Raw genomic sequence first — 17,678 nt, forward strand, 5'->3', positions numbered from 1 at the left:
GCTATTGTTAAACATTGAATTAGATTGTTAAATTGATAATACTTTATAATCAATACAATGACGTTAATTGGGGATCATGTCAGAGTAAGTATGTGGATATATTTGCTCATATTTTGTTGCAGACTGTAATGCATGGGACCTCAGATCTATACGCAAACACAAATATGGAGTTTTCTCAAATCTCTACTTTGGTCAGGAACAATGACCCTGAAGGGTTAGGGTTAGTTACTCGGACCTGAGTATTTACTTCATAGAGATGCTCATTTCATAGCCTGATTGAGTTTGAAGTTAAGATAAATTGACAGAACTGTGAATCCTTGCTGTACAAAGCCAAAGAATTACATTTTACTTGTATTTTTGGTCTAATTTCTAGTGCATTTGAAATAGAAAAACTAACTTACAAGTAACTTTTCATCAATATAGACGATGTTGTTTTAAGTCCCTGATACTTTAATATTGATGAAAAAGTATGAGTTCCACTGGCAGATTATTAACTAGTACTTTTTCATCAATATTAAGGAATTATTGACTTAAGACAAGATCCTACAACTTACTAAAAAGCTGTATGTCACACTTTTTCAACCTTTTGGTGTAAATATGTTGAAATTTGTGATTTTAATGAGTCAAAAACTGGAAAATTCAAGCTACCAAACTGCATAAAAAAGAAACTCTTGTTAATCCAACATTTCAAACAGAAATCCATCCTCTGGAAGAATCTGCCTTTGTGTACAGAGGACTCTGTGTCGTATTTGTCGCTAGAATAACAACTGTACCTTTTTGCACTGCGAACAGAGAACAGCTGTGACCCCCTGCGCTCCGAAGGACGTCCCACACAGCAGGCAGCGAGACTGTCCATCACCACATGCCGTCTTCTTAATGCTGTCCAGGCGACTGGACAGACGCCTAAGAGAACATCCGAAAATGTATCAGCACAGTGACACAAGCAGGCCTCTGGGTTTTTACACCAAAACGTTAACGGACAACAGCGAGGCTCTCTGGACAGAATCCAGAACAACAGAGGCAGCGTTTCTCCGTCTCACTCGATGCGCTGCTGCTCCATGGCCTCCATCATGGCGGCGCGGGCCAGAACGCTGTTGATGATCTCCTTCTCCTCATCCGTAAGGTCGCCTCCCAGGGCGCCCCCAGACACGTTCATCGTCCACCCGGTCCTGCTGACATGAAACGCACACACACCAACACCAAAATAGATACAAAATTATTAGAGGCATGTAGCAAAAAAAAACAACAAAAAAAGCAAAATGTGCTGAAATTGCATCAGTACAAAGAGTTAGATGTTAAAATCTGAGGACAGGAGCACAGCTGGAAGCATGTTGGAGTTTCACCAATGCTGAGCTTCAGTGGAAAATTGTCACACAGAAATATCACACGGAGATTAAAGAGTTGTGGGGAAGACAAAGAATCAGAAAGAAGACAAATATTGTCTTGGTTCAGACTCCTGTTTTATCACAAAGTGTCTGTATTGTTACTGACCGTAACATTTCCTTTAATAACTCCAAATTTGTGTTTGCTGCAGTTCTTTGGTCGTCAAGCTGCTCTGAAGGTCCACACATGCAGCAACTCCAAAAAGTGTTGAAATATTAAAGTTCTGCTGCTAGAAGTCATGACAAAGCCTTTCAGAATGTTTCCATGTCTAATCTGCATCTGATTTCAGAGAAAAATAAATCTGTTAAGAAGTGAAAAAATGTGAAAAACTATAATAGGTGGAAAAAAGAAAAAAAAAAGAAATAAAAAAAATCTAGCAGTGAGTATATGAGCATGATTGTTAGCACTAGGACCCTCCTCTTGGCTCTGATTGGTTGTTTTGGACCAGGAGTGGTATATTTTTGCAGATAGCGGTAGTAGCTCAGGGAAGAGGTGGAGGAGCTTGATTTTTTTTCATGTTTTATTTGTCTCACTCTGTTACAACATAGTGACAGGTTTTGGTTTTTTTTGGGTGGGGGGGTTGTGAAAGTTACATACTGCAGCTTTAATCTGCAGTATGTAACTACAGATTACAGTTACATACTGTAATCTGCAGTTACAGATTACAAATCTCCCTAGATTTTCAGTAATCTAGGGAGGATGCAGAAGGAAAAACTGCTTCTAGTACATAATAAGGTTGGACAGATCATATTTTCGTAATGTTTGTTATCTGAATCTTACCCGACTGAACAGCAGACGGTATAATCTGAGTCAAAGGTTAAGGATAAGAGTAAAGCGGCTACACAGCTCCAAGGTCGACTACTTCCTGTTTTGCTTTACCTCATTTTACTTTTTTTTCTTTGAACTTTTTTTGTAAATAATGCCTAAAGTTCTCAGACCTGTTGATGGTTTTTATTGACTGTTGCAACCAAATGTGGCCGCTTGGGCTGGGAACCTGAACCATACAGTCGATGCAGTGAGAGAATGATGGAGCTCTAGGTGCGAGCCAGAGTAAATGTCTGAGTGAATTGTGTTTCTCTCTCCATCTTGAAGTGTTTATCTTTCAGCTCTAACAGTGTGATGGTTGGATGAGCTGACTAATGCTGCTGATGTTGATAATTGCCTGGAAGATGCCCGGCATAATTGACTTTGAGGTTTAAGCTCTCTGACAGAACAGAACTCACTTCTCCTGCCAGCTTAAATCATTTGCAGTCGGTTTTTGAGTCGTATTTACCATCATAAATAAGCGCAAATATTTCGAAATTAGTACCACAAACACTTGGATTTTTATTGCAAAAAAAATCACAAAAAGTATCACAAAATTCTGGAGGGACTGAAAAGATGTTCAATAACATTGTTTAATTTTAAGAATTCATTAATATTGCAACAGCTTGTGAACATGTTTTATCAACACATTCTGGCAGAACCGGCCCTTTAAGAGCCTTCATGATCTTGATTTGGCCCAAAACTAAAATGAGTTTGACACCGCTGCCTTAGAGAGCTGAAAAGCACAATGTAAATCTGACGTCATTTCATAATCTTAAATTAGTATCGCTCATACCTCCATTGACTGGTTTCATTCCCACCTCTGTGATTCACTCAGTTTGTTCAACTCAGGTTCTTTTGTTCCCATCTTCCCCTCCGTTACAACCGGTGTTCCCCAGGGCTCTGTCCTGGGACCCTCATTCTTTATAATTTACTTTCTTCCCTCTTGGCAATATTTTCTGGAAATTTAACATTCATTCTTACTGCTATGTGGACAACAACCAGCTCCTTCTTCCCACCCCGTTCCCTAGCCTCCTGTTTATCACAAATACAATCCTAATTCACCTCCAATGTCCTTAAACTGAACACATACACATGTGTAGACAAAGAGGCCGAGTCTGATCACCCCTATCAACATTTTTCTCCTCACTGCTCAGTGTTAACATCCACAACAACTTTTTGAAGACATTTGATTGAAATTTAATTTCTTTTTGGGGACAAAGTACCTTTGGATTTTAATTAAATGTCTGCCAGTGAACTTTTTTTAAAACCCAGTGCTGCCACAACAACACTCCCTTACTTTTCTTCAGCAAAACCTCTCAGTGCTGCATCCATGACAGTCTTGTGTTGCATTAGAAAACAGATACACTTTCACAAATATGGAATGCTGTTACAAATGCATGTAAAATGAGATTCTTTTCATAGAAAAATAATGACCAAAAAAAAACTGCTGTCAGACCAGGCAGGACAAAAAAATGGATGGAGAGAGCCGCTACTTTTATTCATCTCAGCTCTGTCACATCTACAGCTATTAGCGCTGCTGGCCATTAAAATCCTAAAAAATCTGCAGCTGGTGACCGCGCGCTGCTGTGTGTTTGAGCTGGAAAAACAGCACGTTAATTAGGGCTGGCTATGGAAAGTGACCCTTCAGAAGCTAACAATGTCTGGTCAGCAGCAGCAGCAGCAGTGTGCCTGGAGACATTCTCACCGCTCATTATCTTCTCATAACGATGATGTTAGGAAGAAAGCAACTTCTCACCTCTGGCCCAAGCAGGCCTGCAGGGCGCAGAGAAGCTGATCATTGACATTTAAGGGGACGTGTAGAGGGAAGCCTGTTTGAGTTCAAAGCCTGCATAATGTTATCCTTTTTTGCAAAAGACTCCTGGGATTAGCTGCTTGACCTCTTGTCCACTGAATGTCACACAGGAGACGGAGCCGCGGCTGCTGAGTAAGAGGAGCACTGGCTTAACGGCTCAGCGCCCTTCAGCTCTCGCATCCTCTTCCTCGGCTCCCTGGAAACTTCACCATCCTCAAAGCGTGGAAATGTCAAGGGTCGCTGCCGTGGACAGCGTGGCAACCTGACAGGCGGCCGTCGCATCTGTTTGTGTGTGAGTGTGTGCCTTGAGGTGTTCAGGGTGAGGAGACGCGGTAATGGGGATACTCTGATGAAAAATGGGAGAAACTCTTCAAACACACACACACGCAAAATATAACTGTGGGCATTATGAACACATACTTTTCACCGCAGTTCATGCTGAAAGGATGACTTTCTGTTGTGATCTGTGTTTTTCTGTGTAGTTATTTTGAGGTTTTCTGTGTTAAGTCCTGTTTCCCTGTGGGTCTCTGTCCTGTCCCCCCTGTTGATTGATTCCAGCTGTGTCTAGCTTACTGATTACCCTCCCTGTGTATTTAAGTCCAACTGTTGTCTTTGTCTCTTGTCGGATCCTCGTCATGTGTACGTCTGTGTACGTCTTGTGTGCATCTCTGTCATCCAAGTTGCTTCCTGTGCGGCCCGTTTGAATTCTGTTCCGTCTGGATTATCTCATTAAATTATCATCATCATCACTTTACCTGGGTCTGCCTGCGTCCTCTCTCACCTCACCGTCACTACAAATTATGACAGTTTCATACAAGCATCATTTCATCGTTCTATGGTTTTCATTGACCATAGAATTGCACAAATTGAAATTACATAAATGTAATTGTTTAATGCAAAAATGCCAATTTCAGACAAGGGTTTTGCACTAGCATGAGGTGGTATTTTGGTCATATTTAGCAAAACTGCAATGGAAACACTTTTTTCCACATCACAGGAATCACATGATCAGCAGCCGGATGTTACTAGTGGCAGAAACAACGAAGGAGACGACAGGAAGTGGTATGAGAAGAATGTTTTTGTCTGTTTTCATCTGACAATGTGCAGCTGGCTCCACGGCATCACAGCATCACACAATTTAATAAAAGGTTGTGTGTCATTTTGACATGTAGCTCTTATGTAAAACAACTGACTACAATTTGCACAAAAGGCAACAGTGGTCACTTCCAAGTAGGCGGGGCTTGTCACTCCAACCCCTGAGTAAGACGCCAACGTCTCCTCTGATTGGTTGAGAGATGATGAGTGCCATGGCTCAGTTATGAATATCTCATTTAACTGTTTACATCTGTCATTGCCAAGATTTGTAATGATTTGTCGCATGAACAAACTTTGATTTTGATTTTTTATTTAATTTTTTTATCACAATTGCAAAATTGTGATTTTTTTGTCATATTAGAAGAATAGTGACAAAGATTTGCACACATTCGCAATGGAAACGCTCTTAGTGTAAGGTTTATAGGGGAAGAGTCAATCACTCCAACAACCATAAAAATAATGTACAAAGTATTCTTATAAGCATTAAAGTCATTAGCTGTGTTTCCATCAATGTCTTTAATGCACATTTTCAAGTGTTACATTAGAAATGGTTAATGGAAACAGCAAAATTTGAAATAATTTAATCAATTTTGGGGTGGTTTTCTTGGCTTTTTGTTCCGAAGAACAGTTAATGTGCTAGATGGAAGATGGAAACACATTTACTGAATAAGTTCTGGCATAGTGAACATTTCCCTGTTTATTACAGCCGTGCATAATGTCAACATCTGACATAATTACGCTGAAGCCTGTTGATTCGCTCCAAACCAGTAGATGGAAACACACCTAATTAGCATTTTTTTTCCTTTTTTTTTGCGAAATTGTAAGTTTGCATGACAGTTAGATAGTAAAATAGCTTTTGTTTGAATTAACTTAACAAGCTCCACTTTGGGGTCACACACTAATCTTCAATCCAACATAAATTAAAATCAATGTTTTAAAGAAAAGCTTCCCAAAGAGCTGATATGAAATAATACGGGTGGAGTCTAATGAGACTGGTGTCCCACCACACACACATTACGCACTGGCAAGTTTACACACTCACCATTAGTGCCCTGATGTGATTTATTTTGCTTGTTTAATAATTCATCTGAATGGATCTTATTTCAGGGTGAAATGATAAACAGCCTCGACCAAAGCACAGCCTTCTGAAGGCTGTGTAACGATTCTGTGTGGACCCGGACCACAAATCCAAACCAGTACAAATTTGGACCCCATGTTGTTCTTTTGACTGACAAATTGAAATCTCCATATAATGGATCATGTTAAGCACATATCCAAGTATCCATCATGTACCAGCCTCCAATTTGTGCTTAATTTCAGAGTAAAGATAATCATAAATATATCGATATAGTAATAATATGCAGTGTTTACTGTATCTTTTTGACCTCCAGATGACACAACAGGCACTGGTGAGAACATCAGGACTACAAAGTTTAAGAAGTCTAAGGCTACGTTCACATAGCAGGTATTGATGATCAATTCTGTTTTTTTTGTTTGTTTTTTTTACTGAAACCTGATTGGTTCGTTCATACTACCAATTAAATTGGCTGCAGTCAGACTTCTGTGTGAACGGTTTACAACCCAAAGCGAACATTGAAAAAGAACGTAGGACATCACGCAGCAGCGCAGTGTTTACTGATGTGATGATGGCTACTGCTGTTTATGGATCACTTTAAAATTTGACAGAATTATCAGAAGATTATAATAACAGAAAGAAAGTCAATAATAAAATGGAAGCAACTAATGGCCTCTTGTGGAGCATCGACTGGAGCTTCTGTAGAGAAGTCTGATTGGGTGTGCAGTCAGAGGCAGCAGTGCTGGGATCTGTGAGCTTCACCGACACACACTAGTTAGAATGGTCAGGCATCGTTTACGTCCTGATTCACTGCATCTGGCTTCTTCTGTTGCAGAATTATGAAGTAAACGTCAAATTAAATGCGATGGAACCGTTCAGACTGCTGTTGCTTTGCGAACAGTCGGATACATATTCGATTTAGTACCACATGTGGAAGCGACACAGATTGGACATTTTTCAGGAATGAAAAGATTGCAGTTGGGCCAATCAGTCTGCCATCAAAAATCCAGATGGAGGTCACATATTGGGGAAAAAAGAGAGGATTTGCCTGTTGTTTGATCATGGCCTAACTTTAACAAAAATTGTAGATTTGTGTCTGTTTCAGGTGGATTTTTGGTTAAAACAAACTGGTGAATTAGGAAGAGTATGCAGAACTTTTACACATGTAAGATCAGCAAAGCTTTATAATAAGATTACTCAAGTAAGGGTAAGAAATCTGGCAAAGAAAAACTAGTCCTAAAAAGTAAGTTTTATGAAAAAAGTTACTTAAGTAAACGTAACAGAGTAAAAGTAACCGAACTTGTCTGCTTGACATAAGAGGATGAGGGCTGTAAGCTATACACTAAACACAGTTGTTGATTATAAATTATACTCTACTGAATAATGAACCCCCCACTAATGGACAGAAACCACTTATAGTATTTTATGCGTCGTAGATTGTACACCGACTGTTTTCATCAATCAGTCATACACACACACACACACACAAACAAACACCTGAACACACTCATGTGGGCTGAATCACTACCGATTGGAGCTCTGCTGTACAACAGTACAGAACAAAAACTGCTCCTACATGACAGCATATCAATATCTCTCCGGTTTTTGCTCCATTACTCTCAGTTTGTCTCACACACGCAGCGGCCGCAGCGGCGCTGATGCTATTACTGCAGAGCTGACTGGGACCGACCCCAGAGTCAAACGCTGATATATTCCCATGTGGTGACGTCGTTTCCCAGTTCAGGACCATCAGTTTCTCACAGCAGGTAAAATCTTTTTATTAAATAAAATACATTTACAATGTGAGGTAAAGTGAGAAGGAGGGATGGGCTTAGTTCACTGACTCTAACAAAATACACAAACCATTTTGGCATCCCTTGTTTAAAAATCCTTTAAATAAATGGATCTTTTGTTGCAGTGCAGCAGTGTTTTGCTCATTATCTTAGAAAAGAAAAGTCTACATCTAATTTCGGTACATCTAATCAATGGAGAAAAACACGCCATGCTAATTGTTAAAAAATAAAATAATAATTTGTAAGCAACAACTTCATGTATCTTGAGCATTGCCAAGTGGTCGAATAAAAAGCCACTTCAAGCATTTAGCTCTCAGCTAGAAGGTCTGAAACTCCTTTTCAGTGTTTGTGTGTTCTTTTTATGAATTCACGGTTCAAAAGATTCATTGGAGGTCAACTCAAAGCTGAATTCAGGTGTGAATGTGTGCATCTCTGGGGCAACACCTTGATAGACTGGCTGAGTGAGTGGCAGATGAAGAAGCTCTGAGACGAGTGGCGTCAACTGAGAAGAAGCTTTCTATTTTTTTTTACCACTGCAGCTGTGGTTTAAAATCAAGCTTTCCAAACCAAAGCTAACCTTGTTGCTCTGACCAGATCTGAGCAGGTTTTCTTAGATAGAAATTTGTTTTCATGGCTGAAAATAAATAGCAAAGCACACACAACTACTCACTGAAAGTGTGTCAGAAAACAACTCGGTAGCTTAATCTCTGCATAAAACCATGCAGTAAATTCTTCTAACGTTAACCTTTTTTGACTTATCTAATTCTTTTGCGTATCCTCACCGTCATTATCCACTCTAAGGTCAAATCAACATCATTTAAAGTGAAGTGTCCTTTCTGCCTCCGTATCTCTGCAGGTGCACTGGAGTAGACTTTCCTGCGACTGAGACCTCCGCCGGCCCAGTACTAACTTTAATACAAATTGACATGCAAATAAACATACACACAATCATTTCCTCTGACTCGTTCTCATGCACCCAGACACGAGGGTTTGCAGAGCAGCGACCTGTCACATGGAGTTAGCAGACTACGGGGAAAGCATTGCAAATGGATGAGAATTAGCAGACAACTGAGCGACTTTAATTTCATGCGACGGTGTGGGCTTTCCAAGAGCTCCAAGGCCGATGGCTTAACACACGCACGCACGCACGCACACACACGCGCACTCACACACACACAATAGCACAAGTTATACTGTATGTTTCATAAGAGAAAAACGCATTGTGGGTGTGAATGTGCCGCTACTGCAGAGGGAAAACTCCAACAGCCTTGTAATCTTTCTGTGTTTTCATTAATGCCAGGAGGCTTTCCCTGCTCCAAACTGCCCTGACTTGTTTCCATATTCATGTTTTCAAGATTAAATATGCTGACATATGTTCCAAGTAGATATTCATGTAGGTATGAGGACAGAATATTAAATTATTTCACGCTCGACGTTGTCAGTGCCGTGACAATGTATTGGCTCCATTACAGGGCGCTTCTGTTTTCATGTCACTCGAAAATGTTCTCCATCATCAAACAAATTTTAATCTCAGCCAAAGATAACCTGGGGAAATACAAGAAAGCTGCTTTTAATCATGATTTTATTTATTACGGGAAAAAGCTGCCTCAGCCAGTCAGGTCTCACACGATGAAAAAGAACAGTGATGAACTGAAATAGATCCAACATATTAAATGGTCCCCTCGGTGCAGTTAGCAAAAAATGACCAGGTCGGCTCTTTTGAAAGGAGAGAGCCTTCTCTACGGTGGCCCGGAAGTGAAAACCACTTCATTACATACAACTCCAAATTTAAAAGCGCTAAACATATTCAGTAACACAATGATATTAACTAAGCACAACTACAAATTAAGAAAACAACATTAATAAAACTGAAGAGGAGGGTGCCAGTGGGAAACTTTAGACGCCGCTGATTGGACGAGACCAATTTTTGTCTGTCTGTCTGTCTGCCTACTAAAACAAAGAGAGCACAAATGTCAGAATAATGTAGCTCTGAAGTCAACCATGACTACTAAGTCATAAAAACAACGTACAGTCACCAATTAAGAAACCAGTAACCAGAGTGTCATCATTGATACACATCATATATGCTGGTTCTGTTTATTATGGCTCAAATGCCACTAAAAAAAATGTTGAACAGTGACTTGTTGAAGTGGGTTGCACTTCAGAGCCACCGTACCTCTCTCTCCCTCTGAGGAAAATATTCCTCGTGACTCAAAAACAGGCAGAAAATAATCCTTTAAAAAAGCAGCCGGAGCGGCGTAGGTGAGGCAGCACAGACTCTAAGACGATTGGTTGTGGCACATCGGAAAGCTTGTTAGACCTGAAATGAGGTGAATCATCCCAGGACAGTCAGTGTGGGCCAACCTCTTCCACAACAGCAAACACCCCCCCGTTATTTATGGTACACAGAACATTCCCTAAGGAGTCCAAACACTCCCATCTGAGTTAGACAGGAACATTTCAACCCCCATTGTTTGTTTCCCTCGTCCATCTCCTCCCGCCCCCACTCGTTTCCCCCACAGCTGTCACTTCTCAAATCTCGTCATTTCCAGTGACTTCATTCACCAGCCTCTCCACACAGGCTTCAGGACCCTTCAGCCATTCACCCTCACTCGTCTATCCGTTCAACACTATCTCACCTCCCCCGTAGGTTTCCCTTCCCCCTCTCCCTCCTACCCCTTTCTCCATCTTGGACCCAGATTTGTCAGAATCGTGAGGAAGCAGCTTATGGGGCTTAACTTTACAAAGGCGCTTCCCCACCTACTTTATTCCTCTTCGGATCCGCAGCCCTTCATCACACATACGTAAGTGCACACAAGTGCAGTTCTGACAACTGCTGTGTAAAACCCTTTATAAATGCATGAGCATAATCTGCTTCATTAATCCCATCATGGTCATCTCAAGGTTTGACATAAGAGTTGGAATAACTGCTCCACCACCTTATAGGGGAAGTCAGGACGTCAATATCAGCTGTGTTTCCATTAAACACAAAATTGGACAAATTGGATTAGGAAAATAAATTTGCTTAGTGGAAACATGGCAATTACGAAAAAATGTGTGTTTATTTGATAAAATGTTGTTGTGCTGGGATGAGGTGGGGGCGGGGGGGTAGCCGTATCTAAATAGATGCATTTCCCAAAACTGCAAGGGAAACACTTTTGTCACATCACGAGTCATGTGATCAACAGCAGGATGTTACTACTGGCGGAAACAAAAAAGATGACAACAGGAAGTAGTAGGAGGAGGACGGATTGTTTTTGTTTTTTTCAGACAATGTTCAGCTGGCTCCACCAGAGCTACCCCAGTTTCAATTTATATTTTGTTGCATCACCAGACAGTGAACTGTCTCCTAAATCTATAACACTTTCAGCAATTTGACACTTTACAAAATCACAAAGTGTCAGTTTATCAAAAATATTTAACATTGGTGAGAATTATTTTAGGGATTCCTCATGTTTGTAGTTAACTGATTCAAAAATCTCAGAGGATTTGACTAAAACTGTCAAAATAAAAAGCTGTCAGGCATTGTCTTCTTGGCCAAAACACTGCGGTGACTCACTTGACTGCTAGTCGGTAATGATGCGCTGCAGGTTTGGCTTCTCTGAATGCAAAATCCATTTTCATCCCCTTCTGAGGTTATGTTTCCTTCCAGATTACCATTTGTTTTCATTATCTGCATGTACTGCTTTCAAAAACAAACTGCAAATTTAATTTCTCAACTTCATTGGGGAAAAAAGTTGCCTTTGTTCTTAACACAACTGATTTTCAGGCATATATGACAAATTAAGTGATGTAGCATTGTTATAGCGAACAGTCTGCCTGCATGTCAGGGTTATGAATGTTAAATGGGTTTATATGTGGAGTACAATGTGAGTTGACAGATTGCTTGTCGGTCTGGATTTATGGTGAGCTGTGTCTTTAATTTAAGATCTCTGATGGAAGAGTGTCGTTCCATGTAATCCCTCATCATTCTCCTACTTCCTGCTATCAGCTGCTCACAACATTAACAGTAAACTTAAAAGTAGAACATAGTAAGAGTAAATGTAAAGGCAGCAGCTTAACTGTGTTGCTTTTTTGCTCTATCCATCTGTGTGTGTGTGTGTGCGTGCGTGCGTGCGTGCGTGCGTGCGTGTGTGTCTAGAAGGCTGGGTTGCTTTGAATGGTTTTTTGTAGCAGATTTACAATGTGTGTAGATAGAAACGTAGATGACAAGAACTGCAGGAACAATCGCCTGTTTACTTCCTGCTTTTCAAATGTGTCCCCTTGAAGATGTATTTTTAAATTCGTTAATTAAATCTGTTTGAGATGCTGATAATTTTGCCATTTTTTCTAATTCACGCAAACATATGTGCAGTGACACAACCGCACATCTTTGAAAGGCATTAGTAGTGCTTCCTGCACAACCAACAAGGATGCAGAAAGTGGTTCCTGGATGGTAAGTCAACAACAAAACACTTGTCTTTTCCAGCAGCCATTGTAGAGCGCATACTGCAGCTGACCAAAAGTGCTGGAGCTCAGCTCGGGTTGTTGGGCAACACGCTAGGCTTCATCCCAAAGTGACTTTGGCAAGGAAAAAAAACAAAGAAAGTAAATAAGCAGCCATTATTTTTAGGAAAGTGACAATATGCTGTTTTATTGTTTTTCAGTCCCATAAAATCCCGGCAACATAAATAAAAGTTTTGGTTGTTACACAACAAAATGTAAAACATTTAAAGACACAAACTTTGAACAATTAGCTAAATGCAAACCTATCATTATCCCTCATTTTCAGCATTACGTCTTTCTGTCTTGGAGCTCAGCAAATCTGATCTGCATGACTGAACAAGCATCACTTAATTAAATGTACACTGACAAAAGACATTTTGTCGCCAAGATGTTTCGCTACCAAAAGCAGCTTTCAAGACAATTAAGCCTTTAAATGCTGCCGTCTCAGAAGCACAGGCACAGGGAAGAAATAAAGGGGAAAAAAAACCTAAAGTAAGAAGGATTTTCCCTGACTTCAGCAAGCAGGAGGTGTTGAGCTGGCTTTAAGCGTTTCTGCTCAAGCACAATTGCTACATCACTCAGCACCTGAATGCTCAGCAGCCTGTCTAATCCAGCAGCACCTTCCTCACTCACACCTCAGTCAATACAGCTGATAGAGGGCCAAAAGGGGGTATTCAGCTGGGATTACACGGAGCATGAGAAAGAAGAGAGGGTTCAAAAAAATCTGAACTGTGGCAGAGGATGATAGAGTGAATAAAAAAAACAACTGTGCGTTATAGCATTGCAAATCAATTCTACCCCTCTCGACTCACACACAGAATCACTGCCATCTTTCTTTCTCTCCTCTCATTTCTGCCCGTTCGGCCCTGAATGCTCCTCTGCCACTGCGTGTTAGGCTGACGGCTCCGTTCCCCTTCACTTTGAGGACTGACGGTTTGTAAATGGGAGGCGAAGTGGACGACAACCCACCGCCTCCTCTCAGACGCACGCCCAGTTTCAACTGGCTTTGCTTGATAAAGACAAAAGTTTTGATGCTCGGATGAGGTGGTTTTTCGGCCATATTGAAATAGATGCATTTCGCAAAACTGCAGTGGAAACACTTTTTTCCGAAACACACGAGTCACGTGATCAACAGCCGGATGTTACTACTGGCGGAAATGAAGAAGACAACAATGATAGGAAGTGGTAGGAGGATGATTGTTTGTTTTTGTTTTATTCGGACGACGTTCATAAAAAGTTGTCATTCAAACGTGTTCACTCCATGGCCATGATTTAAGTTAGCCGTGTTTAAACGTTTGTGTTGCTCTCTTTGTGAAACACTTTGATTTTTATGTGCAAAAAGGACAAAATACATCCTTATGAAGGCGTTTCTAAGCATTTCATGTCCTCCAAACTATGCAGCAACATTTCCATTTCATGATTGATTCCATTACATGAAAGTTATCAGAAGTTCAAATAAAACATTCATGACAGCGGCTATAAATATGATTCATACACAGCAGTAGTATTGGGTTGTGATTTGATCTTAAGGCCATTACATAGCTGCAGGGCTCTGAAGCTTTATGTTCAAAGGTCTAAATCTTATTTCTAGATCCAGAACAACTAGACATGAGCTAATCCCTTTTTATTAAGCTTACTTACAACTGACAAGCAAAAAAGGTACTTGCTACGATGTTTGTGAACCTACACTACTCTGATCTTTGACAGTTCAGCTTCACAAGCACAAGAAATAAAGTTAATTAGTCGTCATGCCTCAGAAAATAAAATATTCTGTTTTCACACCTGAGTAACCAAACTACATTACTTCAGTCTAGTGCAACCAGATGGTCATCTGAACAACTGAGGTAAAAGTTACAGTCTTAATTCACAGCAGCATAGTGTGGAATATGATATCTGGAGCATGTTCATTAACCATACAATTGCACAAATCCAGCACTTTAAAAAAAAGCTAGTTTTTCGATAAAAAAAGTTTTTGTGAAATTTCAAAGTTTCACAAAACTGTAATGGAAATACTTTTTTTGCATCACACGAGTCACATGACCGGCCAGATGTTACTACTGGTGAAAACCATGAAGAAGACGACAGGAAGTGGCAGGACAATGATGAGCGAGCAGCTGGCTCCTCCAGAGTTCTCACAGCATCATACGAATTATAAATTGTGTGAACAATCTAACTCACATGTGATTTTAGTTGTATTTATTACTTAATGAAAACACTGCAATCACAAAATTTGATTTATTTTTCTAATATTTTTTGACTGACAGGAGGAATAAATGAAAATGGCAAGCTGGAAGAAAACAAACAATAAGGAAAAGATCAAGACAGGAAATAAGTGAAACAAATCCACATATGTATGGATTGTAACCCTACTGAGATTTTGCAGAGGGCTCAGATAATCCTGTGATCTCAAAATAAGGATTATTTTCAGCAGCTTATTAAATCTCATCAAAACTGACATCAGCTGAAGGTTGCCTTTATGTGAATAAAGAGACCCGCCTCCTTCCTCTCTGTTGAGCTTGAGTTTTTCCATCCCTCTGCAGATGAACAGATGATCGATAAGCAAACCCGATTGGCTGCTTCTTAATCAGTATTAACTGGAGTTAGAATCACAACAAAAAGCCAGATGAACTGGATCTGAACATATCATCAAAACTTAACGAGTTTCATCAGATATGATAAAATATTTCATTTTGTTCCAGAATCAAACCCTCTTTATTAGGGTTTGACATATATATATAATGTTGGTGATCCTGTGCTCTACAGATCAACGCAAGATTCAAGACGACTCTTTGGTAATTATTTAATATCGGAATTTTAGAGAAATTGCATCTTAATTTGAGCAAATAAAACATCTGCAAAAAAACCTTTCATGGTATTTTTTGTTTCGAACAATAATACATTTAAAAAAAATATTTTTTCTCTATTATGCATACCACTTACACAGTTTCCTAACCAAGCATCGTAGTGAATTCATAGTAAAGAAAAAAGTCCAAACCAACTTGTGCATCGTATAAACATTGTTAAAACAAACCTGAGTGTCTCAGCATGGTCTTACCTGAGGCTGTGGGACAGACACGGTGCTGTTCTCTGGTTCTGGTCCGGATGTGAACGGCTTCAGCTCTCAGCATCCATCCAGCAGCATCTTCTCCCCCGTTCTCTTCCTCACTGACAGCCTCTCCAGCCCCACACGCTGTAGTAGGAGCTGTGCTGCCTCCCCTCCTCTCTCTTTCTCTCTCTCTCTCTCTCTCATTTTACTAAGCCTGTCCGCTCTCATCACGTCAGCATCGGGCGAAACGGTGATGCCTCCTCAACTCTTGGCAAAGTGAATTAAAAGAGAGGCAAAAGAAGCAGTTAGCTGCTTCATTAAAGTATAATCCTACAGAACTGGAGGCAGATTCATGACTACAGTAGAATTCTGAGATAAAACCTGGAGATTTCAATACTTTATTTTTCTAAAAATATGTATTTCTAATTAGTAATTAATTAAATAAAATTAAATAAAATTAATTATTCATACTTAAAACAACACATGATCCATTCTTATGTTTTTAGAGTCTGTTGTAAATCACATTGTGGCTTCTACATTCATTTTTAATTAAATTAATTTCTTTAGCTTATACTTGTCACTTGAAAAATGAAGTTTTTCTCTTATGAAAGGGGCAGAATTTTGCATTTACCAGGCATACATTGCCATTTTATAGCACAATCAACTACGGTCCTATAGAATTGGAACAAGTAATTATGTAACCTTCAATTGTTATTTTTTAAAAAAGGACACACATATATATATATATATATATATGACTTCAATGACATTTTCCTTCCTGATTTAACGCCTTGAAATTTGGTCTCTGTCTCTTTAAGAAACTCAGGAAGTCATCACAACATGGCCCCTCTATTAACCCTTTAACGTTTTCACTGAGCAATAGCTGACATGAGCTCAGCAGATGCTCAGTTCCACCAGGTGTTTGCTAATTGCTGCTGGCTAGTCTGAAGGAGCTGAGCGGAGCTGGAGGGAGTCACAGGGCCAACGTTTAGAGCTTTATTTTCCTATGTAAACATATATAACAACCAAACTATTCTGCTGCTTTAGAACAGTCTCCATTAGATAAATCTATAAAAAATATATTCATAATGCAATTTGGTTGCAAGGTTTTGCTTATTTGTTCTGATGGACATGTTATTTTGGATTTAAAATGCAAAAAAAAAAAAGATTTCTTTTCAAAACAAACACTCCTATTTGAATTATTAATTATTATTATTATTATTATTATTTCTAGTTCTATCTCCCATCTAGCTGAAATGTACTCCTGTGCTGGAGAAACTCGTAGTGAATCTCCACATGAGCCCACTATACTAAATAGATCTATTTTAGGAGCTTTATTTTCCTCAAGCAAAACAGCTGCACTTGTTATGTACAACACAACACAAATCCAAAGCCTCGCTGCAGTGTGCAATTAGAGCCCATGATGATTATGTAATTCCGTTATTCAGCTAAGAGATAACCGTAAGGCCTTTCCGAGGAGCGATCGCCGCAACAATAAGGACAAACACTGTTACAGTAACATGACATGTCACGCGTGTCTTTGTGCTGCAGTACTGACAGCGGATCATCATAAACGGGGCCGCTTCTCAGTTTTACTAAACTCTGGTTCGGATTTCTGTCTGCAGGATGAGCTGAAGAAGTTGAAGCAGCTTCTCGGACTGAGACGAGAGCTGGCTCACTGTTGCCCTCTCGTGGCATTTTAACTGCACTGCGTCATAAAATGCCAGGACACTTCAACTTGTCCACGTGGGAACCACAACATTTTATATCCCTCAAATTTCAACTAAATCCTTATCCAAAGATAAGTGAAGCCGAAAAACACAATACAATTAAGATTGGTTGTTTGTTGTTGTTTTTTAATTATGGAATAAAATAAAATAGAATATACTGTAAACATAAAACACTAGAGAGCTGTTTATTGTGAGTGAAAATATTACTTTTCTTATATTTCTTTAACTATTTCACATGTTGTGAAATTACAAACACAAACTTCAACATATTTTATTTGGGAAACATTTCATTAGACAACACAAAACTAGTACATACCTCAAGTGGAAAGAAAACAAAATGTTTCCCTCTTATTTTACTAAAGAAAATGGCTAATTTGCATTCTGCCCCTTTACTCTGTCACTCCTGAATACAATCTAGTGGGATTTATTGCTTTCATAGGTCAGCTGCATC

At 39.6% G+C, this 17,678-nt stretch overlaps 1 protein-coding gene across 3 annotated transcripts in view; it reads right to left on the minus strand.

The window, feature by feature from the left end:
• The window catches only part of rph3aa (rabphilin 3A homolog (mouse), a), a 31,834-nt gene extending 16,188 nt beyond the window's left edge, over positions 1-15,646 (minus strand). The window contains exons 1-3 of one of the 3 annotated variants that reach the window (XM_016663665.1): positions 15,507-15,646; positions 1,041-1,169; positions 774-903 (exon numbers count right to left, since the gene is read on the minus strand). In XM_016663665.1, coding sequence (XP_016519151.1) covers positions 774-903; positions 1,041-1,156 — 246 coding nt within the window. In that variant the 5' untranslated portion in view covers positions 1,157-1,169; positions 15,507-15,646. Of the gene's footprint in view, positions 1-773; positions 904-1,040; positions 1,173-15,506 lie in introns of all 3 variants that reach the window. The other 2 variants (XM_007577301.2, XM_007577300.2) reach the window with 2 other exon arrangements.
• Positions 15,647-17,678: the final 2,032 nt, after the last annotated feature.

This window comes from Poecilia formosa, unplaced genomic scaffold (assembly GCF_000485575.1).
Source record: "Poecilia formosa unplaced genomic scaffold, Poecilia_formosa-5.1.2 Scaffold436, whole genome shotgun sequence".
Taxonomy (NCBI): domain Eukaryota; kingdom Metazoa; phylum Chordata; class Actinopteri; order Cyprinodontiformes; family Poeciliidae; genus Poecilia; species Poecilia formosa.